Raw genomic sequence first — 27,787 nt, 5'->3', positions numbered from 1 at the left:
GTAAGTTAAATATAAAATGATTATGCATACTGTATTGTGTATTACATCAGTTAAATTATACTGATAATTTACAAACCATTAAATAAATGTAAATAAAAGTTATAATACGTAATAAAGTGAAAATGCTTATTACTCACAAGTTAACTAATTGTTATTTTTTTATATTAAAACTGATATTTTACAAAATATTGGAAAATAATCATTCAAATAGCTTTTTAAAAGTCTACTGATTTTTATTTTACTCACAACAAATTATTATCCATTAGGTCACATCACGGTTTAAAAATAACTCTGAAAACTTGGACACTATTTATTGATATGGCATACAGATTGTTGTTCAATTACAGCTGCAATGCTTATTTAGTCCAACAGTATTTTCTAATGTTTCTATGATCATTCAACGCCAATTTGCGGTGGAGGGAGATATTGCTAGGAACTAAACCGTTTAAATTATTTTGCACTCTATGGATGCAGTCGTCCGTTCAAAACTTCAATGTCTGCTATGATGACACCTATTGATTGATAAGGGGCTTAGAGATGTTGTTTAGTTGTGATACGGTGCACATACGCTCATCATCTGTTAACACTCGGTGAGTTTAGATTCAGATTATTAAAAAATATGTATTGTTGCCATAGTGTTTTTTTGGACCCTACTTAGAGATATTTCTCTAGATCTCTTTGATCATGTCTGTACATCTTTTAAGAAACCATAGCTTCTATGTATATTGCTGCTATTTAGTCCTGAATGTTTAAAAACTTTGCTTGCTAAGATATGTAAACTGAAAAAAGTATGTAATAAATTTGCCGTATCAGTAACCATACGAAATGTATTGATAATTTTTGACCCCTGCAGTGTTCGCTTATCAACCTTGGTAACGAAAAATGTCGGTCGTTATATTCCAAATATTAGCAAACAAAGGATATACAATTTGTTTTGTTGAGAGTCGAGCTGTCGCCTTCTGGATAGGCACTGACATGGTCTGGGATACAATTACTGAATTGTATTTATGGGATCACGCGGCTAATGCAAGTGAGGCGCGACTCCCAATCATTTTTTCCAGATGATGCAATAACACTCGCTTGTGCATTATCGGCGGTGAACAAATTGTTCATGAGCGAATCGCATTATTTATCTCTCGCTTACTTGTTTTACTGTAAACGAGCTAACCGTCCGTATACCCTTCTTGAGTAAGTTCGACTCGACGGAATATAATTATCTCTTCCGCATCTTCGTTGTTTTCCTCATCGCTTTGATTTATTCTACCCCTATGCGCCCCACAATGGCCCTTATGAGATTTATCTGATTACTTCACTGCTCTTCCTCGTCTCAATCACATTAGCCGCTTCAAATAATATATATTCCCCTCTCCCGGCAATTACTTAAAGAATCATTTACATTACAATACCTATTATAGCATGTTATAATTGACCGTTTATAATTAACGAATTACAAAAGAAATCCATTAAAGTTATTTGGGTTGCGGCGTAAAATAGGGTAACAATAACTATTCACAAAGTTGAATGAATTATTTACCATTGAAAATTAAACCAATTACTTAAGTTGTACTGAGTAATTCTATTTTTTACATTTTTTTATGATTAAACTCTTTTCAGTCCTTTGTGTCAGGGGTGCTTATTTTGATATACTATGAAGTTATATTTGTTAATAAATAATATTGTGTAATAATTTGAATCACATTTACGTACAATTTGTATATTTATGTTATCTTCCTCTTTTCGCGTCTGCGTTCGCATGATCCGGTCGTATCCGAAGCGTGTTGAACTCTAGATCAGTGAACACCACGCCTTCCACTTTTCATTCAAAATACACAGACGCTTTACTCACACAATCGTATTGTAGAACTTGACAACCAGTTACTGTGATTTTACATATATTTTATTTTGTGTGAAATAGACCAAAATATTTATTTTTATAGCCGGATGTGACACAGACGAAAATCCTTGAAATGAGCATCGCCGCTGCAACCAACATGCGAGACAATGAACATTCTTACGCGCATACATCTGTATACGTAGACAATGCATTTACAAAATTATTGCAGTACGAATTTTTGACGTATCAGTTAACAGCAAATTGTCTTTGGATTCGGTACTCTCACAATTTTTCATAGTGACTTTTTGAAAATTGAAAATGAAATGCCAATCTTCTTCTTCTACATCATAAGAAAGTCTTGTTGCAATAAAACAAAAAAAAACTCCCTAAAGTTTTTAATTACATTTTTTAAGTAATATATCATACGTGTAAAATTGTTATCGTCTTCTGCATACACTCGTCGAAGTATGCCGATACGCGGCAGTTTACCGATAATAATCGTTATTGTTGCGCAGGTAGAAACAAAAACAACACACAATCGTAGACTCATCTCTAGTACGCGCGAATTTATGTGTAAAAATTGAAAGGCATGGCGTTTACTGCTCTAGATTATAAACGTCAAGCTAGGCTATGTAAGTTTGTACAAACTTAGTGAGTCACGCTCTGGTTGAAGTTCTTGATAATGTTGTCGGGCTTGTGTCTTCAGTGGAAGTTATCATTTGAGCCCTGTGTATCCGCATTTATGCAAATAGTCAAAGTAGAGCTTTGATTTCTAATAATAAGTTTAGTATTGGGTTTGACGTTTGACACTTTTAGGGAACGCTGGTCTTACTTTTGCTTATATTATTATTATTATGGGGGTTTCAACCACCTACACAACTTGTTACAATTTAGAAGATATTTAATTTGTTAATATATTGCACGAACCACTTAAAAGCACATTGGTTACCTATATATAGACGTTTTATTTTGAGCCGTGAGCATATTTCTGGGGGTGTGTTCAAGAAGCGATGCAATTGGCTCACAAACATTCTCATCTGGCATTTGCCATAGTTGTCTTGAACGAGAATTATAAAATATGTGATATTTGTTCACATCGGGAGAGACGCCACGGAGTCACAGCAGCAGAGACTGCATCAACATGTCCATACACATGACAATCCAAAATCACAGCCATGAATAATAAAACTCGACACGCCAGCGAAGACTCTGACTTCTAAAAACCGCATTCGTGATTCAACACCACTTTTAGTAATGTAATAAATTATATAAAAAATGAGCGGTAATCATTTTTTCCGGCGTCTATACTGCATCTCTGGAAGAGCGAAAATAAATTTTATTTTATTCAAATAAATCCAAGTTTACAACGTTTTATTAATTTTTTTTTAAAAGCATCACTCGTGCTGGCTGTACTTTTAGCACGAAATATTAATATTTAGTAAACAACTTAAGCTTGACATAATAATTAATTAGCACTTCCAATAGCGTTGTGCTGATTTTTCAACGGATGTGATATTACTTGAAACAACTATGATATCCTTCCTCATATCACTGTGCATTTATTTATCATTTCAAAACACTTGTTGTTTGCATAATTTCTGCATTGGATTACTAAAGACTAAATCTTATGTGAATGTTGTTGAAATATGATCACATATTATTTAAGTATAGAGTTGAGTTATAATAAAGTTAGTAATGAAGGTCGCAACGACGAATTTAATCTTCGTCTCGTTTCTTATGTAAGTCTGTATAGAAATACCAGAACGAAATATAATATTTGCGTTAAGAAACTAGAGTTTCCGAGACCTTGACAGTTGATTGATATTTTCGTCCGACTCCCTCGACTATTTTATATATATTTGTTCTGTGTGAATATTATAACACTTAACGTTTCGCATATCGTTATTGTAATTCCCAGATGAACGTCTGCCTCTAAAACAGGGGTCGGCAACTCACACCAGTCATGGGCCATATTCAGTTTTTAGTTTTATTTACCGGGCCGCAATAGTTAAGAGGATACTGGGTTCCAGTGGCGTAGCTAGGGTATGTGCCGCCCAGGGCGATCCTTAAAATTGCTGCCCTACCCCCCATATCATTTTTGCAGGGTCATAAAATCAGCATTTCTTAAAATAATAAATTGGTTATTGTTAATCTTTTGTTATTCGTGGATTTATATATGTTTTAGTGCATTCAGGGTTAAAAACCACACTAGACGATCCCATCGCGAATATGCCGCCCCCAAGCAAGTACCACCCGGGGCGGCCCGCCCCCTCCGCATCAGCATAGCTACGCCACTGCTGGGTTCTTAACCAGTCGATCGCAATCGACTTATAAATTACAAGATAAAATCTGATCAATTCCATTGAATGATTTTTACCATATAAAGTTTGTACTTTTAACCCTGAAAATAGCCGCGCAGCGAAATTTTTTATTATTTTCCCAATAAAAGCCAATAAAGCGAAAAAGCGATTTTTTTTAGGATTTGCTTAATGAAATTAACCGCAAAGTAAAGTTTTTCCACCATTAATCTTGCACAAAAAAATAAATCATCAATATTAAATGGTTTAAAAACATTTTTATTTTTTATGAAAATGCTCAAACCTACTCGAAAATTCACATTGTAAATCTTTAATAATTTCACTGAAGGTTTTCTTTTGTGTTTGCCACCTAATTGCAGATACAGATTTGCAATACGTAATATGATATACTAAATTTTCTTCATTATATGCTTGTTCAACAAACGTAGTTTGGATTCAACAGCTTTAATTTCATACTACATATCAACCGGTAATTTATCTTTACGAGAGGCGGTAGATTCACTACAGTCGGCCTATTCAAGAAAACACTTTTTTTTTCGTTAAAATTTGTTTTAATTCTAAGCATAATCTCTTTTTAGCTCTATATATTTTTTTCAACAATTCTTCAATTTGTCGATGCCCTCCAAATAATACCACTTCTGGAAGCCTTTAAAATAGGTCTCTGTTTCAGCAACGACCCCCTCATTTGACCCAAATCTCTTACCACCGAGCCATTTCTTCAAGTTTGGGAATAAATAATAGTAGTGTGGGGTTAAATCAAAAGCATATGGTGGATGAAGAATCAATTAATAGCTCAATTTGTGAAATTTTGCCATAGCAACTTTCGATTTGAGCGCCGCGCCGGTGCGTTGTCGTGGTAAAAGAGCACTTTTATACGACAAATGCAGTCGTTTTCGCTTCAAATCTGCGTAAAATTGGTCCAACAGTTCTGCATAATATACTCCCGTGATTGTTTTTCCCTTTTCAAGGTAATCAATGTGAATTATACCGAATTACAAGTATGGCTAATCGCTTGTTGGTCGCAGGTTGCCGACCCCTGCTCTAGGACGTCGATGATCAGTAACAGAAATTGCATCTTTTCTGTTGCACTATTTCTGGACCCTTCTTGCCATTATTAATCGATAGTTTAACACACATCTAATGCATATTTTTAATAAGTTTAAGTTACTTCTTCCTGTTTTAAATTAACGACACCACTTTGCCTGTCGTTAAATTTATGTATCCTTCTTATACGAAACAATTTGTATTATACTTCCCTTCATTCTCTTTGTTAGTGTATAGTTGTTTAAACATAAGCGTTACATATATATCTGGTTCTATTTCCATTCACTGAGTATTAGGTATATCAATTATGAACCTAATGTTGTATATTATCCGAATCTTAATTACACCTATTTAAATATATGTACGTACGCAAAAGGCAAACACGTCTCAGTTCATTCATTATCTATGACAGGTGTTCTTTTTAGTTTAATACATACATTTATTTAGTTCAAGTATCAGCATCGTCACTGGTGTGACGTAATACGCGTCGTCATAATTGTTATCACTCGTGATGCGTCATCGGTCAGAGCAACGTCATCGATATTTTTCAAAATAATCTAATTATTGATTTTTGGCAATTGTGTTCATATAATTAAGTTATTTACTTGTCTTAAAATAAACATTAATCCATAAATTTAATAAAATAAAATATTGCCTGATATGCCTGTCAAATGCAGAGGGGTTATACTATACAATAAAAGTTGAATAACTTTTTTTTTATATTAATGAAATGGAAATGTGCTGTACTATATACGCAAATAAGCTCGATTTGACGATTCAGAAGCAGGGGCTCTTTTACATCATTTTCCATAACAGCTTTTGACGTGTTTGGCTTCAACGCCTGAATTTGTCGTCGATTGGTTTTATCGTTATGCGTCCAGTCTTTCAGGTGACTCCAAAGAAAAACGTCGAGTGCTGTGTGTGACGCGTATATTCAATTTCCCAAGATGATTCGTGGTGCTTCACTACAGGATGTATGAAAAAAGTTGTAGTTCCATACTCATAAGAACGAGTACCAATGTTTTATACACCTTCTATAAACATTGATATGTACTGAAATTAGTCTATACAGAATCAATGCAAATAAAATATTTTTTAATGCTTAATTTTTTTAATGTTACTCAATAGAACGTACTGTGAAACTTTTTCTCTTTATATTTCTCAACATCCACGTTTCAATTGGCACGATTCTATTTTCCAGATGTTCAAAAAATTATGGAAGTTGACTCATGCTTGCTGATTAGGAAGTAACAGTATGATTTCATATATATACGCTAATTTTCATAATCGCTAATTGCGTGAAACATGGAAAATGATTTTATGCTTACTTCCTTATCTAGTATATGCAATCTTCAACTGAAAACTGGTTTAGATATATTTACGTAAGAAAAAAATTATTACACCGGTTCAACTAAAAAACACAAATTATAAAAACTATGAACGAATGATTTCGGAAAAAATGTAACTAATAACTGATTTTGATTCGTCCGCGAATCTTGTAAATAGCTTCATAAAATATCGTGACAGATATTAAATTATCATTAATCTATTTACGTGCGTTTCATGTGATACGTGTGTTCAATAAAACATTCTTTTAATCTAAGAGAGAGCATATGAATGTACGATTGATGGGCGATGCTGTTCTGTTCTAATTGTTTTCATGAATTGCATTACAGCCACTGCATGAATTGCATCACAGCCACTGCATGAATTGCATCGATACAACTTTCGACGTTATTTGTGTTTGTTTAACCATGAAAGAACGCCAAATATAATTCGGTTTAACTTAAACGTCCTTTCATTTAAACGCCTACTGAAAATAGTCTTCCTGATTGGCAAACATCGCCGGCGCTTGAAACAACATTGACATGTGTAAATAAACTTTAACTCAAAATTTTACAAAAATGCTTTTTAGTTGAGTGTACAAAATATATACGTATATTAAATGAGAATGTATGCAACATTGATGAAATAATATTTCTCTGAATACGTTTTTGTTTCAGACAGTGTTGTGTAACATTTACGTAATTTTGTATTTCGTTTGTGATAGCAAAGTTGTTCTCTCAACTACATTAAAAATAGTTTTGCAACATTTATTATTACTAATAATTGAATTGATTCAATTTAAATAAACTTAGTAATTTCTATAAACTTTTGTTATTAGAGACGACTAGATAAATGCGTTTTTAATTGATGTTTTCCTCAAATGTGTATTATATAACTAGGTGTAATTATGCATGTTTTGAAAAAATCTCTATTCGACTTCTGGGAAAATTGATTTTTTTGTATAATGTTGCGTATTACATTTGTTGCGTATTACATAATAATTTAAAATAAAACGTTGGTGGCTATACTTTAAGGAAATAAAACTAAAAGTACATTTAGCTGATGATTTGTAAGCTTTTAAATAATATGTGAAATATTTTTATTGTATTTTCTGGTATGAAAATGACGGTGTTATTTAATTGTGTATAAAAAGGTGTATTGCATATTATTTTTATAGCTTTATTTAGGGTGACTTGCAATTTCGTAAAATTATACTCCACATAAGACAGATTCTGATTAATTGTTTGTATATTACGATTTTTTGTGTTGAGCGTGTTCTTTCTATTTCGTGCCGCAATGGCGGGAAGCCCTGAAATGGCGGAATGCAGATGTGAATATTTCCCTAAATAAGTAAAATAGTTTCACACATTCCTTATGAATAATATCATCTTTGGCTATTGCATATACAGTTGTTATAGAATAGTAGGGGGGGAGGGGACAACTTCCCGGAGCCTGTTCTTTTTGAGGGGCCCGACTTTGGCAAGAATATATTTATAAAAAAAGTGAAAATCGACCTCAAATAATGCATCTGAACAGCTGTTTGAGATGCATGTACTGATATATTTCAGGTATATGTATGTTCTTTTAGCCCTTTTTATATTGCCTTCAAAAGCACTCACTTTCTATGTAATAAACATTATTATTCAAAGGGACAGAATGTAGTTTTTTGACGCGGCTCCGTTTGCGTTTACATCTATTTGCAAATTATTGTTGACTTTATTGCTTTTTGAATGCTTAAAAAATATTAGACATGAGAGGAAATATTCAACGAATGTAAATTAGTAGCAGTAAATTTAGGTATTCAATCTGAAAATTCAGATCGAATACCTAAGGAAGAAGCAAATTAATAGCGAAAAATCAACAACAGCACCAGCTGAATTATAGTAATTTAATGTTTTTGTAGGTTGTATTATCGGTAATTTGACAGCAGCAAAATAAATAAATCATACATTCAGTTTCATCTGATTATTCCAGTCTCGAATCTATCCCGAAAACATTTTTTTTAAATATGTCATTTCAGTAAAATCATAAATTTTCACCAGTAGATATATATTTCTACTAGCGAAAATATAATTTAACTGATAGACGCAATTATGCTGCTCTAAATATTTATGAAACTCAGTTTGACAGTTGCGAAACGTCCATTTTTTGTACAAACCCAAACTTAACCTAATGACAGTTTTAAAACTAATTATAGTTTTAGAACTTTTATCAGGCCAAGTCCAGATCGCATCTCACATATTGCTCCATTTCGATATTACACTATGTTTTAACAATGTGATAGCTATCCTTACTGATGTTACTATGAACTTCTAAATAAGGGGACTGATTAAAGTATATTCAAAACGAATTTTGGTCAATAGGAGAGCGCAAAAACAATTATTCTTTCTCAGAAGGCAAAAATCCACGTGAAAAGCAATAAAATCGTGCCGTCGCAATGGGAACGCTCGTTACCGAGCGTTCCCACTGCGACGGCGCCGACGCGAAGAATTGTTTTTTGCGCTCTCCGATTGCGCAAAATTCTGTTTAGATGTGCGATTGATTCGATTCTCACTTATGTTGTTATAAAACGTCTTAATATCAACGCTTGATAATCGACCTTTTTCACCGCCACTATATGGCAGCACTGGAAATTCACTATATGGCAACACTGAGCAGCAAAAAACACGACTTATTATCAAGTAAATATTACGAGTAGATCTTTTTAATGCCTAATTAAAATATTTCGCATAAAATATGATTTCAGAAAATTTCTCTCAACGGTGACTGATTTTTATATTTATTTGTAGCATATACAGGGTTAACTCGTACCTATTATTATTTATTCAAAAAAATATATAAAATGCCATTATTTTAATGAGTCTCGAAATCATTATTTTCCCAGGGCCAGGCTTTGCTCTTGGCGGCCCTGGTCGTGATATATGTATTCTTTTTTTTATTACTTAAGTTATTTGCAAATTTATAAATCATTACTAGTAGTTAGGTTTCCTTATATTTTCATCGCCTGCAGCATGATATATATATCAAGTATATATGTACTATTGTACATAGTATATTAAAAAGAATAATAAAAAAAATGTTTAAAAGTTTTTTCTCTTCTTAAAATTATTCTATAAATTGTTTTCAACAAAATTAATTGATACATAATTAATTTACATCTAACATTTAAAAGCATCTCAAAATTCAGTCGTCAGTGGTTTATAACAGCTATTTGTCACGCCGAAAAAAAATGGTGTCATTTTTCGACCTGTGTGTTTACAAAAAGTTGCTTTGCATTCAGGAGAAAAAATAAAATCGCCATTATTTTCATTATTGTATAAACATTTATCCACAAAATCAGAAGTAGTGTTCAAAAAGGTAGATACTACCCGTTCCGTGGGACTAGCTACTTAGTAACTACCCGTACCCGTCGGTTAAATGCTAACCGACAATATTATAATATTAATACATTCGTTTGAGACACACCAGCGAATGCGCTGGCTCTATGACGTAATCTGTGTTTTTGTGCAGGTTCCGGCTCAAAATGCAACGCCTATGTGCAAATAATATTTACAAACGTTATTTGTTTTAAAATTTAGTATATTCTATATTTACAACCTCTTTCACAACCCTTTTATTATTGTGGTTGTCCGTTTAAGAAACAACCGCAACTTTTATAAAATGTTAAAAATGGCGTTCTACATAAACTGTCTTAGTCGCTAATACCACTTATTCACTCGGCGAAGATATTTCGCCAAAAAGATTATCATTTCAACGACCTCGGAACCAGGAAACTAGTCCATCCGAGGTCCTATTGGGCATTTTTGTCGGTCTACTTTTGCGCACTTTAAACTGTCGCCGATCGTTGGAACGATGCCATTTTCGACTGAATACTTTGAACGTCATAGTAGTACGACCGCCTGAAGTACAATAGCGTGGTCTTTCGTATCTCTGGTGGCAGAATGGAGAATCCCGTGGAAATCACTTATGTAACAAATCACTCAAATATATCCATATACCTTCATCGTAGTGCAGTAGTTAATATAATATTATATATTTTGCGCAAATGCATACTGCGCGCATTCATATTAGAAGTAGCAGCATGTTTAGGTTGATATATCGCAATATTATAATCTCTAATGTCAAGCATTGACTCACATACCGGATGTTGTCGTCGCGTCTAATCAAATAGCCATTTACATTTGTCTCGTTCTAGACGTCTGCTTTATTAGATAAACACATTCTACGCATTTCTACGTGTAAATGTAGTTTAGATAAATGATTCACGTGCTTTGCGAAAAAAGCTTAATAAGCACTTTTTTGTAGTTTAATTATTTTTTAATTATTATTACGCGTAGTTTAATTATTGTGACATACATTGTAGCGTATCAAGGCGTTAAAGAAAAAATATTTGGAATTCACTGCATTATATTTATACTATTCGACTCGTGAATCTGATCTGGGGCGTGAATCCATAAATCCCGTAAATCAATAAATACCATTATCGAATATCGTCCGCACACTTGTAATTGTATTGTACAAAAAATATTGTTTTGAATTTCGACTTTTTTTAGTAGTTCTACTGCGAGCGTTTCTTTTTTAGATCTGGAGACATTTCATATTGAAGCATTCGTTATCCATTTGTATTTGTCCGCTGTTCGAAGATAAAATCTCTTGATGAAAGTTTAAATCATTATTACATTCACACGATGTTTTAACAGGCTTTACATTTAGAATTCCAAAGGCATGTATGTCATGCCTAAAATGTTTAAAATTTTTAATAAAGAGTAGTCCTTCAGTTGTATATATATTGTATATACGATAGATTTTTGCGATCCATTGTTCATGTATAGTAGAACTGTGATGTCGGACTTTTATTGATGGCTTCAATTCTAGAAGTCGCTATTTTCTGAGATAAGCTTACAGTCTCAAAACTCTTTTTCTTATCTGGACATAATACATCATAAACTTTAAGCATGCATTGTTTAACGAACTCTCCATCACTGAGAGCTTTATTACTTTTAGCAGTATTGTGTACTACAATGTAATTGCATGTGTAACTGCTTCCTGGATACATTTTTGCGGCGGGCCGGAGTTGGCCCGCGGGCCGTAGTTTGCCCATCACTGATATATAAAAGATGATTCAACTTCAGATTTCGAACTTTTTTAAAAAAAAAAACACAAATTTAAAGATGTTTTAGGATTTCGTTTTATTATTCGAACATGTGGTGTATTTCATTAATTATGAAAAATAATATCAATCAAATGGCTGCCGATGGACCTTTTGCAGTAGCCAATTCTTTCGATGAATTTTTCGTACATTTTGGGCAGTATCTCGGCCATAACGTGATGGATGTTTTATGTGCTCCAACGGCGTTAAATCGCATGACATTGGCGGTTCCTTCAATTCGGCCATAAAAATGCATGTCATCTAATGAAATACTATGAATAATAATGAAATCGTAATATTAAAAAAAATTATATCGGAATACATATTCACCGGTAGATATATATTTTCACCAGTGAAAATCTGGCAGGCGCTAGTAAAATTATAAGATTTCAACTTTCCCAAATACGTTAGTGAAGTTCAAATACATTTTCACCAGTAGATAAATATTTCTATTAGCAAAAATATAATTTAACTGAAAGGGGCTAGTGAAATTATATGCTGCACTAAAATGTCTATAAAACTCTATTTGACAGTTGCGAAACGTCCATTTTCTGTTCAACCCCAAACCTAACTTAATAAAAGTTCTAAAACTAGTTATAGATTTAGAACTTTATGTCAAGGTCATTAGGCTAAGTCCAAAATATTTTCCTCAGGAGAAAATAAGCGAAAGAAGAAGTACATCTCGCATACTGCACTTCAATATTACACTATGTTTTAAAAATATGAAAGCTATCCTTACCGATATTACTACGGATTTCTGATATATGAGTACTGGTCAAAGTATATTCAAACCGAATTATCACTTCTCTGACGTAAAAAAATTCCATGTCAAAAGCAATAAAATCGCGTCAAATATAACGTAACGTAACGTAAATGCAACGATATGATTTGCAGTGATTCCTAAACTAATTATTATCAAACCAGAAGTATCTTACGACCCACACCTTCCACGGTTCCTGTTTAAATATTAGGGTAGGTTTTGGAACAAAAAATGACAATAAATAGGTCTTATGTACTTTTTAATATACAGTAACATTTATATTTGAATCCATATTTGACGAGAGAACACGTTAACACGAATTTAAAATAATCTATACATATCGATGTACCAATTTATAATTGAGATTGATATTAATAATTAACATGATAAATAAAGGGTTATTCTAAAAAACAGATTTAGAGATTCGCCTTAATGTAGAACTAGGTCACAGAAACGCAGTGGACGTTATGCTGCAATATCACATTAACGATCCGTGCATTTGACCCTTTTTCAAAATATGTAGTTCGGCTAATGTACATATTTTTGTTGATGCATTATTGAATGTTTGTTAAAAACATATTTTTCGACGTATGACATTAACGGTATAATAAACAAATAATAAACTTTTCATTAGTTATCAATTTTATTAATGGAAAAAATATTTGTTAACGTCACGTGAAACTAACGCACAACAGTCCGAATTAAATAATGATGTTTCCATTAATTTATTTTTTATTATGAAAGTTTGTATTGAGAGTATTTTATTAACGCATAATTGTTTGATAAAATACTCTCAATGTGAGTTTCTTAGTGTAATTAAGGATTATTTTAATTGTACAGGTTTTTCTTTTATTTGTGGACATTATATATTGTATTGTAATTTATATGAACGTCGTCTAGATAAATGTATATATAATATATAATCAATTGGTTCGGTTCGGTTGTATCTGGTTGTAATCGCATTATTTGATACAAATTTAGAGTTTATAAATTGAATAATACACTCTTATACAGTATCCTATTTATTGAATTACTGGCACTTCACACTATTCTTGATTCAATTTATGTAAATCCATATGACGCAAAACATTTTGTTTTTTTAATATATTTGATTTGGCTGTGATTTATGTTTGCATTTTTTTTATCCCTTCATTCAGTGATAAATTTTTGATAAAATAAAAGGCTACTTTTAAATATTCCATCTGATTTCATCAATACAGTGTGTGTTCGAATTCTGTATTTTTAATGGCTGAACTTTTTTCAGTGTGTTGACAGTTTCATGTAAAAGGAACGTGTATCTTCGTTCAATCAGTATAGCCGTGGTTATCGCTCGTTAGAATCAAACTAAGGTATTTTCACAAACATTTCGCTCCGAGCAAATCATCACAATTCTGTCGTTTGCTTTTGTGTTTAACGTCGTCGGTCGTTATTACACACTGGAAACTCGTGATTTTGTGACGTATTTACGAAAAATGAATGTGCAAATATTTTAGTTCAAAGCGGTGAATTATGAAAAACTTTCTGAAAACATTAGTGTGTAATAATAATACTTAGTAAAATGAGAACAGTGACGTTTAATAATTGTGAATATATGTGCTACATATATAAATTCGAGAGAAAAATACGCGTTCGTCATCATAGACTATTGACTCATCGACAAAGACTTTGCGTGCTATGAGAGTGATATAGATAACTAGGTATTAGATTTAAACTAAAGATGTGTTTGGACAGGTGCAACGGAATTCCGAAGCGAATGCTCGAATGATTTTAATAAAAGTTTTCGGGATTAGCGGCCGATTGCTGTGACTTGCAGCCGGAAGAGCTGCTTGATATTGTTTATTTATTGCACACAACTATATAATTTATACCGATATTTGTACAATAACCCGCCGTTGGTCGCGCGAGTATTGCATACGCCGTTGGTCGCGCCTGAGCGAATAGCCGCCTCTCAGTTCTTTACGTTTTTAAGATTAAATATCGAATATTTAATATTTTTTTTATTTTTGCTTTATTTGAGTGTTGTATATATAAAATAAATAAATTCTTTAAAACTTTTATTTACATAACGAAAGAAGAAAAATAAAATAATAAATATTTTAAAAGTAAAATTTAATTTTTTTAGATATATGTTTAAAACTTTAAAAATAATTAATTAATTATTTTTAATCTTAATTACTTGAATACTTAGTTATGCAATCTGGACATAATGCCGATGAATGTTCTTTGCATATTGGGTTATAGCACATGTGGCATTTGATGGTGATTTTGCGATTTTTTTCCTAGGGCAAAAATTACATTTTAGACGATTCTATTCACTTGGTTCTGTGTGATAAATTATCGCAGTGTCTGGTTTCTCTCCTAAATACTCCTATATTTTTATGTGCAAACTTTGCGATAAATTTGTTTAATTTCTTTAAATTATCTAAGGGATCGAAAAAAAAAATTCAAAATAGTTTATTTATACCATGTATCAAAAGAGGTAAATAAAATATACTTATAAAATAAATTAAAAACATAATAATTACAACAAAAAAGTAAATAATAATAAAAAGAAACTACCAAAAAATAAAATTTCCAGCACGAATCTAACCCGCGTAAATAACGTTCTCTCTCGATCCTTGATATAACACAACTAATACGCAAAACCAAATGTATATCGAATTAGTAAACACGTGTTTGAGCCTGCAATATTGAAGAAAACATAATTCTTGAAAAGTAGAGGGACCCGCAAGTTGATATGTTTCATACAAAAAAAACGGCATCAAAAAAACCGATAGGGTGAGCGCTGCGCCGCCGTGCGACCAACGGCGGGTTAATAATGCAGGTGTCGAGCAGAGGTGTTGAATGAGAAAGAGTCACAGTCTCATAATTGTAAAAATCGAATCGACTGTCAGCTTAATCGAGTTGATGAGTTGAGTGTCATATCATTGATATTGATCAGTGTGTCTTAGTGTGAGCCTAACTTTTAATGTGGCCATTTTTGGGCGATTACAATCAAGTATGTATACGTAAAACAATGCTTGTTCGATGCAAGTCCATGAGTATTTTTTCTAGACGCGTGTCGAATCTTATTAAAAAGGGTTTAAAGCAGTGGTTCTTAACCTTTTCAAAGGCACGGTGCACTTTTGATCAAGGGAAAAAGTGGCGGTGCACCAGAATTAAGAGGTCGAAAAAAATATGTGGACATAATTTTTATTACATATTTAAAAAAAATAATAGTTACCTACAAAATTACATACAAATTTTTTACATATTTTTTAAAATTAAATTATATAAAAAAGTTTAGTATTGAAAATAAATTTAGGTATGTAATTTTGCCCTAGAACCAATTTTTAATTACGTGTTTTATTAAAAATATTTGTATTAATATTTAAAGGTGCTCTTTGGATGGCAAATCTAAGTGGTGCAGTTTCCCCCCTTTGTTTACCCAAAATGACGTTCCTGCTTAACATAATGGAATTTATATGATCGATCAAAAATTAATTAATATGATACCTGAGCTTGTTGGCTTTTGCAGATATCAGAAATATTAGGTCGAATATTTTATGTAGTTACCCTAGTTCTTCGTTTAAATTTTTTTCTGTCTTTCTCGTTTTTTAGTTTTCATATTAGTTGTTGTTGAGAAACCAAGCTCACACAAATATGATGTCGAAAACTGTAACAAAATTTTTAGTGCCTTCATGTAAAGAACTGAATATTCCTCTTGGACAGTAATCCAAAAATTCTTCATAGTTATTTCGGAAAATTTAATTTTTAGAGTACGATCAGTCGACAATTGGACTAATTTGATGATTTCGTATCTGGTCATACTTTTTATATTTAAGAATGGAAAATAATGTGCAATTTTTTCTTCCAATAAAGTTAAATGGTCTATTATTGCGGAAATTACTCCCTTGGGAATGTTTTCGTTAAGTGAAGGAAACATATTTTTTCTATTATTCGATTTTTCGAAAGAGTTATTTTTTTCCGAAATCATGTCAATTTGTCAATGGATGTTATGAATTTTTCGTTTTTTCCTTGAATGCTTGTGTTAACGTTATTTAAGTAATTAAAAATATCAGCTAAATATGCCACTTTAGCATACCAATCATTATTCTGAAGACATTTTACAAAATCATCCATACCTTCATTTCGAAAAAAGATTAACAATTTATTCTTAAGTTCTATGAATCGGCATAAAACTTTACCCTTAGATAACCACCTGACTTCAGTGTGAAAAAGCAAACACTCGTACATAGCTTCCATAGAAATGCAAAGTTTTTTAAACATGCGTGTTTTTAAAGGTCTTGATTTTATGAAATTCAATTGCTGGTAATGTTTTCGAAACTAAAGATTCTCTATGTAAAAAACAGTGCGTAGATATAATATTAGGTTTTCTTGTGCCTACCATTGAAGGAGCACCATCCATACAAATTCCTACACATAACTCCCATGATATTTTAAATTGTTCTAAATATGAATAAATAAGATCAAAAACATATTGTCCTGTCGTATGCTCGGTAAGTTCTTTGCAGCATAGATATTGATTCACTATTTTGTTTTCATTTATGAAACGAACGAATCCTAGTATTTGTGCCTTACCGCTAATGTCAGTAGATTCGTCGACTTGTAAAACAAAATATCGCTTGGAAAGTTTATCGTTAACCGTTTTCTCAGTATCATCCGACATATTTAATTATTTTGTTTATTGTATCGTTTGACAGAGGAATTTTCATAATTTCCTTTTTGCTTCATCGCCAAATATAATTTTTCCTATTTCACAATATGCAGGTAAAATTAGAGACTCTGCTATAGTATGTGGTTTTAATTGTACAGCAATCAATTCAGCAATCTTGTATGACGCCAGTTGTGCCTTATCGGAAATTTTAACAGTTTTTTCAAAATATTTTGCATGCTTAACAATCTTTTGAAGTAATCTTTACTTTTTGATGCAAGATCGGCGTGCTTCGTAGTGAAGTGGCGATTTAACTTGTCAGTATACATCGCGCTATTGGACAGTTTTTCTCCACATACAACACATAGTGGAATGTGATATCCTTCCTCATTGATGCTAGTAAAACTGAAACGTAAATATTCTTCAGAATACTGTCCATTCATTTTTTTGATTTTACTGGATATATTTTCTTTTGTATGAGACGTATGATGTCTAGTAACATCGTCACTACTTCTTCCACTTGTACTCCCAGTGTCATTAATATTTTGGTCTGATTCACAATTTCGTTTGGTAATAAATTTATCCATTGTGGGGTATCACGACTATAATAAAATATAAATTGATTGAAACATTAAGATTTCACCATTTTGCGTATTTTTTTGTTTTTACCAATTTTCTCGCGGTTCACTTGCAATAAGTTCGCGGTGCACTGGTGCACCGCGGTGCACCGGTTAAGAACCACTGGTTTAAAGACTTGATGTAGTGGTAATTGATGGCTCCGAAAGTCTGCTGCGAGACTATCGTGTTTCTTTGGTGTTCCGAAATGTTGATTTCATTAATGTTTTGTTTAGCCAAACATTTGTTTTTGTCAGTAAAATTAAATTTTAATTATATTTTTAAAATCAGTTTTTGAATTTTATGAATTTATCCGTTTTAAAGCATTTATAAAATCTGTTGCGGTATCAGGAAATATATTATTAAATATGTATAATATTTTAAATTTATTTAATTAAAAAAACACCTCTGATATATATGTATATAAACAGTTTTTATTATTATTTACGAATAATGCACGTTTCTGATAACAAAAAAACGACGTTCAAGAACAATATATTTACCACTCAAGTGCAAAAATCATATCTGCTGTATCACGAGCGGTACGGTAAATTTTCGGATTGTACTGGATTTTTCATAATAATTCTTTTAACAACCTTCACGAACGATAATTTATCAAACATTTTTTTTGACAAAACAAAAAATGGCATTGCGATAGATCATCAAAGTGGATGTTTGAAAACCCTTCAATGTCACAATATACTCAAAGAAATAAAACTCATAGTCATCATTTGGTTCAAGGGTAGCATAATATTGTGTATGTATTATATTTTTATTAGCGTTATTCGAATAATTGTACATTAATTTTTCTATACATTGTCGTTTTTGACAAATGTGAAATTATATTGAGATAAGGCTTTTGTGTGATCCCATTTTTTATTTTTTTTTCTGTATGTTTAGTATTGTTATCTTGTTGAAAAAAATGGGTCAAACAAATTAAATCATGATGATCTTGAATATTTTCCTGTACTTATTTTATTGTAAAAAAATAATTTATAATTCTTTAACAGTTTAATGAGTGACACTCGTGTCCATTTCCAATATATTGATACTGGCAAGTGTTACTGCGTAGTGGGCAATGTGTTTGTCCACGTGATGAATGTTTGTTTTTGTCTGCTTTTAAAATCCGTCCAGACTGTTTATATAACGTGACTTAATACATATTATAGTCGTTATCGCCACGCAATCTACTCGTGAAGTTGCGGAAAAATTGCCGTTTGGATGACGATTCATGGAATATATAATGCTCATCTATCGTGTGCATGTAGTACGCGCGTGGATAAGATAAGCAGAATTAGGGATTGTTGTCAATCAGATATGATAAAAAACTCAGCATATAATTATGTTTCAGTAACAGGATAGGAACATATGCACTCATAGTAAAAATCACAATATAAGAAAGTGTACTTTCGTGGATTAGTCTCCTCATTACTAAAAATCTAATGATATTTATGTATCGCCCTGAAGTTATTTTCATATTTTGGTAAGACTTTATTGCTATTTAATTGACATATTAACTAGAAATCAGGTTTTTCTCATCGCACTTATAGTTTATTCCTCAATTAAATGTCTTGAAATATCGTTTCACTTATGGTGATGCTTTCAAATGGAAAAAACACCTGAATTTCGTTTATAATATATTAACATAACTAGCATACCATAACTAGATAACTAGAATATTCATTTCTGGATAAATTTGCTGATTTCTCGAGAATTTTCATAGATCCGTTTTTTGTTAAAAAGTAAATTTGTACGAATATTTTTAAATGTTTTACAAATGCTATTTTTGTACCGCTGCATAAAAAACGGCGGGTCAGTGCAGATGTTTGAGATGTTTAAAAATATGCATGCTTTCTTGAAATCTTTTAATATTTTAATAATACTCTAATCGTCCTTATCTTTGCTTTGTTAATCAAAAAACTATATCAATAATCAAATAAGATGAAAATACTCCGCGTGGGAATCGGCAGATTGCAAAAATGTGTGGCGGGGCTTTTCACAAAATTTGCCTGTCGGTGAACTTAAATCTCGTTTTTTCAATAACTCAAAAAGGATAAAAATGTATAAATGCAACAGCTGTTATCGTCAGGGTCATTCGGGTATAAATACAGGAGCCCAAAATTCCTTTGTAACTCGAAGTTCTGTAATCAATCGAAGTAGTTCGATCCTTTCTGGTCTATCGATTATTTGCGTCCGTTATAACAATTCATCATCCTATTGAAGTTTGTTCTCTTAAACGATTATCTTGTTATCGGTTAATCAATAATATATAGATATCAAAAATAGCATATTGTATTATTATAATCACATGATCTTATACATATGTATATGTAGATTACATAACATTTTTTGAGAAAATCGAGAAGTGAATATGAGAATTACCATTTCTCGAGAAATAAAAACATCGAGAAATCAGAATGCCTAGTCACACACATGCATATGTAGTTTCAACTTCCGCTTAGAACATGGAGATTAAAATGATATATACTTTATTCCGAGAATTTTTCACATCTTATCTCATTTGCTATCATGAATTGTGGGTGTTGTAAAAAACCAATCATCATTTGTATCAAAAATTATCTGCGTTTAGTTGGAAAATTTGTTAAGTCATGATTATTACCGCGGGGATTTGAATTTGCATATTTTTTAGTACTGGGTCGTTTAAAGATGCCGGAACTAACATGCAATTTGAAGGCGAAACGAAATACATATCTAGTGCATTCTATAAATAATATTTTTTACATGATAGATCAATTTCTTAGCGCAGTTAATATTTGATATTTAAGATTGTCTCTTATTATTATAAAAAAATAAATAAATATAATATTTTTACTTATTTTTTTATACATATTAAATGCACACAAATAAAGTTTTTCAGTTACAGTGTAACGAAAGATTTTCTTAGGAGGTTAACGAATCTCGCAAGACTTGTGCCTTTTATTTGAAATGATTGACAAGGTTATACATTATGATGCGATTTATAAACTCCATAGATTTGATCAACAGATAAACGAATCACTCGACATCTGAATCCTCATTACTTCAGATTGTTCAAGTTGTTATTTATTACTTTCATGTTTTATAAAAAAACATTTTTAGAAGTTTCATATATATAACCATTATACATTTTCTAAATCTTAATAAAAGTGTATATATTTTCATTAAATTTACAGAGATTGTAATACATGTATCTCTGTAAATTTCATGAAAACATATGCACTTTTCAATTTAAAAAAACGTTGTAACCTTATTTTATCGACGACCCTCGTATATGTTGTATTTCTTGAGCAAATTTTTCTCGTTAATCGTCCTTGTCATTTGATTGCAATATTTCGTTCGTTGGTCTCTCGACGAGGTCGTCGCGTTTTTTTAGAGGTCTTTTGTCTATCTAACCTAATTCATTGTCAAATTTTTGCATTTCGCAATATCCGTAATATCGATATCGATTGTAAAGAGGAGTGTTTTTGCGATTGTGACATGAAGCGATAAGATATTATTTTGTAAAAAAAATCGAAACGCGTCGTTAGCAACGTACTATCATAAAATGTTGCTTAATCCTGATTGATAGCTTTAAAGTGCACTTCAATAATAGATAACAAATTGGAACTAATTTTTCTACAAATATTACATTTAGACTCTTTGTATAGATTTGCAGTCATCCAATTTTTCGTAATTATAATTGGATCCAAAGTTCCACGACTTTATTATTTAAATTTAATATAAACTAATAAAATTTAATCGTGGCTCATGTTAGAGATGATAATCACTGTTGGCTCACTAGAATCTTATATTTTTTTTTGCATTGGAACTTATCCAACGACGAACATGTGACACTGCATTGTCGTTAACAGATTCATCGCTCGCACTGCTACAGCCTCATTTTGCAATATTTATAATATTTGAAGTGAGGGATTTCTTCACATTTTTCTCCTTTTCAGACGAAATCTCTTCCAAAACTTGATTAGGTCCTGATCATTAGTCATATTCCTCCACCAGCTCTTAAATGTAGTCCATGTTCACCCCCCGTTCCATGGCTTATTCAAGTTCATCGACAACTGGCGGTTCCTGTCAACGAATAAATCTTTTTCTCCAATTAGAATTGAAAGTTCTTTTTGTGATCCCATCCCAGGATTGATCGGTGATCTTGAGGCAGTTTGCAATATGTAACTTTCAGAGGGTAAGGTTTGTTCTACCGGTCACCTCGAAGAATCGCTGAAATGTTTTTGGTGTAAAGCTATTTAAAGCTTAAAATTACATGTTGTTGGGAGGAAGAAACTTGACCTTAATCTCTAGTAAGTCGTCTTCAAGACTTGAAGGATACTTTTGTAAAATATATTTCTTCTCGTTAAACCTCGTTGATCCATTCAACGAACAAGATACGGGTGGCTTCATAAGATTCTCATGTCGTCTGGACGAAGTACCGTTACAAGAAATAGCATGCTTTATCTCTTTCTTCGTTGCGTGCGACACCCCTCCTACTTTTATTTCTAGGGGATTGACGTCAGTTCTGGATTGTTAAATAAATAAATTTGATTAACCTACAATACCACTAACTTCATTCTATAATTTTGCTACTTATGTATCTGATTTTTTTAATTTTGCACAGAATTTCATAGTTTTTTTAAATAAATTTAATTATTATATTCATTATTAAATGTGTTTCTACTATTGTTGTTTCCAAAAGCAACAAAATATTTGTATTTAATATAAGAAAAGAGCATTATTATATAATAAAAATAAAATGGTGAATATTTCTTTAGAAGCGCAGGGTAACACCCCCTTGGTGTATGGCTGAGAGGCAAATAATAGTGGATTCTAATTAGAATGTAACGGTAAACCGTCGAGCTCGATAGGGAATCTTATGATGCATACGGGTGACCCAAGCTTTGCTGTTGAACCTCTACATAACGTTTATCTGGCTCTTCTGCACCTTGCATTTATTTTAGGCTCGTGGATTTTCGGAATGATACGCGAGCAGAAGCTTAGTTTTGAAATCACCGCTTGCATTAACACACAAGATGGTGAAACGATCTTTCATGGCTTTCTACCCGGGCAATATGGTCCATTTTTGTACTAATGTTTCATATAAGTTTTGCAGGTGAAATTTTAATACCGCTGTAATATATAATAGATAATATTATGCATAATAAAAAAACTGTCTTATTTGTTGCTGCAATAGAGAATCGATCGATAATGCTTATCTATCATACATAAATATTCTGGTCTCAACATATATAATACATACAATACAATACCCTTTCACGTACTGTGGGCGAAAAGAGAAAAACCGAGTTCTAATCAGATTTATCCTCAAACTGTTACAAGTATTTTATATAAAGCTTGTCGTATGGCGTGCTGAATAAATGTCATCACACGACACGCTCGTGTCTGCTTATAGCCGTTCTTCTCGATTTATGATTCGATCACGTGTACCTATATTTCCAGAGGCAACCTTGCACTTGGTCGGTTTCGAAGGTTTTTCTTTTTCATGTGCGTCGAGTAAAACAAATCCAATAATGAAAATTGTTGCGCTAAACTACTCGGCTACTTATTAGAAACGACCTTTGGCAATATTTATCAAACGTATTGTATAGAAATAGCCTGACAATTATAAGTTATAAGCATATTTATTTCCATAAAAAATATCAACGCACGACTCAGTGGTTTCAGGAGATTAATTATTTTATGTGCGCGTTTACATCTCCCTGTATTTGCGTTTTCTATCTTGTTGGATGGAGAGTGCTTTGCATAATATTCAGCGTTTTAATTATAGACCGATTCCAGACAGTCCTCTGTCGGACAGAACTGAAGTCTATTCGCGTGTCGATGAGGTTTTGTTATATATATATATATATATATTTAAAATATTACCTTAATCATTTCAATAATAAATTAGGAATACATCATTTTCCTTATTTGATGCAAGCTTATATTCTTGGAATTATTGAAGACAAGTGATTACAATATATAATTGTAAATGTATGTCTTTCGAGACTGTCACTTTACTGGGTAAGTTTCAAATACAAAATGATTGAATACGGATAGTGATTTATATTTTATATTTTGAAATTGCTTTCTAACAAAATACGAATAATTTAAAATTGTCATTTTTTCTGATAAAAAATAATCGTCAAGTAGTACAACGAAAAAACGTGTGGATATTCAGCAATAAATAAGACTATGTAGTATCAAAGAAAGTATGTAGCATGACGCTAGGAGGAATTATATAAAATGCAATGGAACTTCGGATTGCATGTTAATTGGTTTAAGAGTGTTTCACAATAGAGCAAAATTTTTAATAAATTCTGACTTGATGAACGAGCGATGCCTTTCTCCTCAGATTAGCCGATGATTATTTTCAACCGTTGATTAGTCTATAATTTGCTATTGATGATTTTTTCAAAAACTACATTAGACTACTATATCGTGTAAATGTCGACTATTAGCTAAAAAGTGATGGAAAACTATTTTCAATATTTCCGCGGGCGAATTTAATATAATTGCTGCAATCCATCGGTGACGTTTATCAATTATATCAATTTAAAGTTGTATTTAAATATAAAATGACTAATAATTTTAATAAAATACCAAACAATTGCTTTGTATGCGATCAATTAAAACTATGTACTTTATTAAAATATAACGATTATTAAAGATTTTATTATTAAAATGAAATATAAGCATTTTCTTTCAAGGAAGATTTTTTGAAATTATACTTTGCATAGTAAAATCCCAAAACTCTAGTTTGTTTCCGAACTTTTTTTTTAAATAAAACAAATTTAAGGATATCTTTTTTTATTAATCGAAAATTTTATATATTTCATTAATTATGAAAAATAATATCAATTTATTGGCCAGCTGATCCTTTCAATGTCATTTTTGATGACTTGCGTACATTTCAGGCGATATCTCGGCCATAACATTAGTTTTTAGGTGTTCAAAATTTGAGGTTTGTCGACTTAGATACGACTCTTAGCGTAACCCCATAAACAAAATTGTCAACAAAACGTGAAATATTGCGACCTAGGAACTTTTTACACAACATCGTGGCGTGGAAAGTTCTTTATACCACATGTCTTCCACAAAAAATAATCGGTTATTTTGCGCCTATAGCGCTCACCATTGACTGTTACATTTCGACCTGTTATCGTTTTCAAAATAGTAATACATATATAGAAAAATAATAAGGTATCTGGGAGCGCACACCCTCGGCAACGTGGCATCTAGCGCGTCCTGACGTCATAGTGGCGCTGATTCTTGGCCGGATATCAAACTTCTTAGATGACTCACCGAAATTTCCATCAACAAGTCACCCTTTCTCTCTTTCTTAGAAAACATTTCTTATCTGGTTCCGTAAAGCGGTGTTTATCTCTCTTGTCGTGGTAAACCGACGCCAAACATGTACTTGTTTGGTTTAACACTCCATTAGTGGCGCCTCTGTGAGATCCGCGACCGAAATCGCAAAAAATATTTCATAAATCTTGAAAAATGACTTTAAAAACGAAATAATTATATCACCAATTTCCTTATGACTATTTCTGACTATCAGTCAGTGTTCCTCCTGGTTTTATTTAACTCTCAAATCAGCCATTAGAGTAAACAAAGGAACAATGCTGCAAGCACAAATTTACAATTATGTCAGTCTTCTCGTGTTCAATTCTAAACAAGGGCACCACCACTTTCCTATGTTAATGATGCTGCATGAGGTTTCGACGTTACTACCAATCTCGGATTCATCTTCATTTTTACAGCATCTGTGAGATCCAGTCCAACTTACGGTACCAAAATGATGTACAACATTCAAAATGGCTTTACTAAATGAATGCACATACGTAATACAAAATATATGTCAAAATTTGAAAAATCTAAATAATTGAAACAATTTACTTATTTGGTCTTAAACGAACGTAGCATGCACCACGCAGAGGTAACTAATGCAGTGGCATGTAGCGCTCTTCTAAGTAGGAAGATAGAGGAGGAGAGGACTCCACCAAACATATACTCGTGGATTGATCATAACGAAACGGGAGCGTGGATCTCTCAGATGATAAAAAATTATCCTGCTTTAAAAGTATATTTTAAAAATTCAACATAATATTTTTTGTAAAGCCTATTTAGAAAATTCTGTGATGAGTGTCGTCGTTGTTAGTAAAGCAAGATTTTTTGAGGAATTTTATAATTTTTAATGTACAGTCAGTTCTCGAGTTACGACGGGGTTCCGTTCCACCACCTTGGTCGTAACTCGAAAAAGTCGTAAGGCGAAAATCATACAAAAAATAATTCAAAACAATGCATACATGCGAAATACAAAAACCACTTTTATTGCTGACTTCAAGTTGTTAACTAAATACTTTTTAGCAAATATCTACATAAATAATTTATTTATAAGAATTGATCTAGAGTATTTTTATCATCTGTGCTACTGATATCCATTGTTAATTCTTGAGATTTTTCAGCGAGTGCAGTGATAGTGCTTGTTTTTCTTAAAAAAACGTCCAGGTTTGTTTGTACAGTTTGTTGTTTCTTTTCTCTATAAATTTCATAATAACAAGCAAGTGCTTGCTGAATAAGGCCGTGTACCCTCGAAGATCTATCGATGTCTTTGTCCATATCTTCAAATTTTTTAATAGCATCATTGATTTGGCTAAAAGCTGCAGCCATGTATTTTAACACAAATTTTTTTGGTGGTTCTTCGAGTTCATCTAATTCTTTTAGCTCCATTACATTTTTTTTCTGCAACTAGTTGTTCCTCAATCTCAATCAAATCTTGGTTTGTGAGTTCCTCAACATCATTTTCCAAAAGAAGAATTACATCTTCATTATCAACTTCCAGATTAAGTTGCTGAGCACATTTTACAATAATATGTGCTATCTCATCTATTTCCCCTTCTTTATTAAAATACATATTGTGATTATATATTTTTAAGAGTTTGTTCCATATGCCGTTCATACAATTCGTCGTTACTTTGGACTATCCTTTTGACATATTGTTTATTGCATGAAAGATATTGTAATTTTTCCAAAATTCTCTCAATGTCTGATGTTTGTCTGTTCCTGCAATTGCTTGGGCAAAAGTGATTCTTAAATAATGGGCTTTGAAGTTAGCAATACCCCCTTGATCCATCGGCTGTAGAATGCTGGTGGTGTTTGGAGGTAAATAAACCACTTTTATATTTGGATGTGATTCCCCTAAGTGTGGAGGATGGATCATTGTCAAAAATCAATACAATTTTAAAGGCTATGTCGTTTTTATCACAGTTGTTCTTTACTTCTGGAATGAAACAGTTATCAAACCAGTCTTGAAATTATGTATATGACATAAAAAAAACTTTTTTTTGTCTGTATTTGTAAAAAATTATCTCTGTATATTTTTTTTTAAATTTGGCTTCAGCATGAATAAAATATTTTTATTGATCAGTGGACCAAAGAAAAAAATCCACTTTCGAAGATATTTTGAGTTTATTTGTATGCTTAGGGTTTTATAAAGAAATTAAAAATGATAATTAATTATTTTTAAGCCAAATTTGTATGTACCTATCTGTAAGAGTATTTTTTATTAGTCCGTAACTCTGAATTGATAACTTTGATTTTATTATATCACGGAAAAAAGTTCTTGCTTGCTCAGAGTATTTCGACTTTGGTAAATCCACCACCACCACCGCTTCTGTCCGCTTGGCGTCGATTATACCGGTGTATATCATAATCAGTACGATACGGACCGTCGTCGTGCCAACGCGGTTCGTCAGTGCGTTCGTCGCTAAATGCACGTGTCAGTCGTGCTAGTAAATGATCGGCAACCAGTGACTTTGGTGCCGGCGGGTGTAGTGATTGTGTGATCGTGCCCATTGTGAAAACGGAAAAACCAAACATGTCGTTCGAACTGGAGGACCTGTCCCATGGGGACGTCCTCGCGGAGGACTTTCTGCTCGTCTTTCGCCAGCTGATCAAGGTATTATGCAAGGCTGCGAGAAAAAGGTTGGCAGCCGCTGTCAGCATGGCAACAGTCAGACTTTCGAGCGCGCCAATCTGTCAGCGGTAGCTTGCGTAGGCAATGAACCCACTCTGGGGGCTTGGTTCGCAGCTATTG

General features: G+C 32.3%; 1 protein-coding gene across 3 annotated transcripts in view; it reads left to right on the top strand.

The window, feature by feature from the left end:
* The window catches only part of SCaMC (Short Calcium-binding Mitochondrial Carrier), a 49,828-nt gene that overhangs the window by 14,344 nt on the left and 7,697 nt on the right, over nucleotides 1-27,787 (top strand). Inside the window, exon 1 of one of the 3 annotated variants that reach the window (XM_088188015.1) lies at nucleotides 27,422-27,649. The exons of the other annotated variants lie outside the window; for them this stretch is intronic. Within the exon in view, the coding sequence (XP_088044141.1) occupies nucleotides 27,569-27,649 (81 nt within the window). The 5' untranslated portion in view covers nucleotides 27,422-27,568. Of the gene's footprint in view, nucleotides 1-27,421; nucleotides 27,650-27,787 lie in introns of those variants that run through there. 3 annotated transcript variants of the gene reach the window in all.

Source organism: Plectrocnemia conspersa, unplaced genomic scaffold, assembly GCF_051122295.1.
Source record: "Plectrocnemia conspersa isolate PC_06_02 unplaced genomic scaffold, ASM5112229v1 ptg000006l, whole genome shotgun sequence".
NCBI classification, from domain to species: Eukaryota; Metazoa; Arthropoda; class Insecta; order Trichoptera; family Polycentropodidae; genus Plectrocnemia; species Plectrocnemia conspersa.
Note: the sequence above shows the minus strand (reverse complement) of the source record. Positions and strands in the feature narration are given on the sequence as shown.